We start from the raw sequence: 2949 nt of genomic DNA, 5'->3' as shown, positions 1-2949 counted from the left end.
CCACAACGCCCGGCTATTTTTTGGTTGCAGCCGTCATTGTTGTTTTGGCGGGTCCGGGCTGGGGATTCGAACCCGCCACCCTAGGTGTACGTGGCTGGCGCCTTAGCCGGTTGAGCTATAGGCGCTGAGCCCCAATTTCTTAATATTTAAAATAATGTGACAGGGAATATCTTTGTGCATAAAACTTCGCCTGAATCACGAAGTATTTCCTTAGGGAGTATTTCTAGAAATGGATGAGGGTTAAGACAATTTATTTATGTATTTATGTATTCATTTAGAGACAGAGTCTTACTGTCTCGCCCTCAGTAGGGTGCTGTGGCATCACAGCTCACAGCAACCTTAAACTCTTGGGCTCAAACGATTCTTTTGCCTCAGCCTCCCAAGTAGCTGAGACTACAGGCACCCATCACAGCACCCGGCTATTTTTCGGTCGCAGTTGTCATTATTGTTTTAGCAGGTCCGGGCTGGGCTTGAACCCGCCAGCCTCGGTGTATGTGGCTGGCACCCTACTCCCTGAGCTATGGGAGCCAAGCCGGGCAAGACAATTTAAAGGCAGTTGAAACAAATCACCAAGTTAGTGAAACAGATATGTTGAAACGGTTTGTATTTCCACCAACATGGTATGCGTGTATGTATATATGTGAGGTGTGCAGCATTTATTTATCTCAGCGGGGTTCAAACCTGGCTTGGGTTGATTCCCCTAACTTTCCACGTAGAGGTTATTTAGGAGTTTTGGGTTATAATCAAATTTCAGTAATAAGCCAGTTAGTCTTCACTATTCCTCTTCCTCAAGTTGTTCACTTTGCCTCTCTCTGGGTCCCTTGACCTTCTCCTTTTATTTTATTTTATTTTATTTTGAGACACAGTCTCACTCTGTCACCCTAGGTAGAGTGCCATGGCGATAGCTCACAGCAACCTCAAATTCTTGGGCTCAAGTGATCTTCTTGCCTCAACCTCCAGACTGCAGGCACCTGACACAATGGCCAGCTGGTTCTTCTATTTTTAATAGAGATAGGATCTCACTCTTGCTCAGGCTGGTCTCAAACTCCTGAGCTCAAGCAATCCACCTGCCTCAGCCTCCCAGAGTGTTAGTGTTAGGATTACAGACATGAGCCACAGCGCCCAGCTGGGACCTTCTCTTGTTAGAAGAATACATTCTTGACCAGGTGCGGTGGCTCACGCTCATAATCCCAAGACTTGGGAGGACAAGGTGGGTGGATTGCCTGAGCTCACAGGTTCAAGACCAGCCTTAGCCAGAGCAAGACCCCATCTCTAAAAAAGACCCAGGCATCGTGGTGGGTGCCTGTAGTCCCAGCTACTTGGGAGGCTGAGGCAAGAGGATCACTTGAGCCCAAGAGTTTGAGGTTGCTGTGAGCTGTGACGCTACAACACTCTACTGAGGGTGACAAAGTTAAGACTCTATTTCAAGGAAAAAAAAATACTTGCTGTAGAATAGATTAAAAATATATACAAACTTTAGAAAACAATAACAATAATATCACGCACATCTTTGTATGTTTCTGTGTCTCTCAGCCTCTCTGTGCATTCTTCTATTAATTCAGTGAAAGATGGCTTGGTGCCTATGGCTCACGTGGCTAAGGCACCAGCCCACATACACCTAAAGTGACGGGTTCGAATCCAACTCAGGGCCGCCAAACAACAATGACGGCTGCAAACAAAAAATAGCCAGGCGATGGTGGTGGGTGCCTGTGGTCCCAGCTACTTGGGAGGCAGAGGCAGGAGACTCGCTTGAGCTCAGGATTTGGAGGTTGCTGTGAGCTGTGATGCCACAGCACTCTACCCAGGGGGACGGCTTGAGGTTCTGTCTCCAAAACAAAAAATTATTGAGTATCTACTATATGCCAGGCACAGTACTAGGCATGAGGAACTTGTGGCCAAATAGGACATATAAATGTGCCTTGAACAAGACACAGGCTCAGTGCCTGTAGCACAGTGGTTATGGCACCAGCCGCATACACCGAGGTTGGAGGATTCAAACCCGGCCCAGGACTGCTAAACAACGATGACACAACTGCAACAAAAAATAGCCGGGCGTTGTGGTGGGTGCCTGTAGTTCCAGCTACTTGGGAGGCCGAGGCAAGAGAATTGCTTAAGCCCAAGACTTTGAGGTTGCTGTGAGCTATGATGCCTGGCACTCTACTGAGGGTAACAAAGTAAGACTCTGTCTCAAAAAAAAAAAAAAAGACACATAAGAGAGGCTTAACAGGGGGTGGGCGGGTGCTCTGATAAAAGGTTAACACAGTAATGGTTTAGTACAAGTAGTGCTATGGAAGAGAAGTGCAGGGCGCTGTGGCCAGGATCTGCCCTAGTCTGGGAGTTCTAGAGTTTCTCTCTCCTCCAGGTTGATTCCAGGGGGATTCTCTCCTAGACCTGTTCCCGAAAAGCCCCCGGCTCACCTTCGTCTTGCTGGAGGCTTCTGCTCCTGGGTCCTGAGGTCTGGGGGCCCCTCCTCGGATGCTTCTCTGTGTTCACGCCCCTTCTCTGGCCTTCCTGGAGCTGATAAGGGCTGCTTCCCGCTGCCCACTTCTGTAGCATCTGGAAACACGACCTAGACAGAGATGCCCATGGCACTGGCTCAAGGCTGGCTTTTGAGTATCAAAGAGGGGTTCTCCCCATCCCCTCAGACATCCTCCTTGTCCCAGGGACAGGGAGATCATGTACCTAAGTTGGGGAAGCATTGGAGACAGGTGGGGGGGGAGCCGAGAGGCACGGAGAGGGAGGCTGGAACTCAAGGCCAGGCCCAGGCCAGAAGCTATGGCACAGCAGTAAAGGCTCTGCCACAGACCCAGAGTTCCAATTAGTGCCTGAGACAAGGGGCTAGTCCCAAGTAGCTTGAAAAAGCACCTAGGGGACTCCAGGACTCCCACAGTGTCTGCAAGAGGCTTTCCCCAAATTCTGCTACTTCAAAACTCAGGCTCTGGAAATGGG

The 2949-nt window shown here is 49.4% G+C and overlaps 1 protein-coding gene across 1 annotated transcript in view; it reads right to left on the bottom strand.

Annotated features, from left to right (window-relative positions):
- SPATA21 (spermatogenesis associated 21) overlaps window positions 1-2949 on the bottom strand; it is a 36855-nt gene that overhangs the window by 31490 nt on the left and 2416 nt on the right. Inside the window, 1 exon segment of the mRNA XM_003783870.2 lies at window positions 2418-2569. Coding sequence (XP_003783918.1) covers window positions 2418-2569 — 152 coding nt within the window.

The sequence above is a fragment of the Otolemur garnettii genome, unplaced genomic scaffold, assembly GCF_000181295.1.
Source record: "Otolemur garnettii isolate 467f Iridium unplaced genomic scaffold, OtoGar3 scaffold00009, whole genome shotgun sequence".
Classification (NCBI taxonomy): domain Eukaryota; kingdom Metazoa; phylum Chordata; class Mammalia; order Primates; family Galagidae; genus Otolemur; species Otolemur garnettii.
Note: the sequence above shows the minus strand (reverse complement) of the source record. Positions and strands in the feature narration are given on the sequence as shown.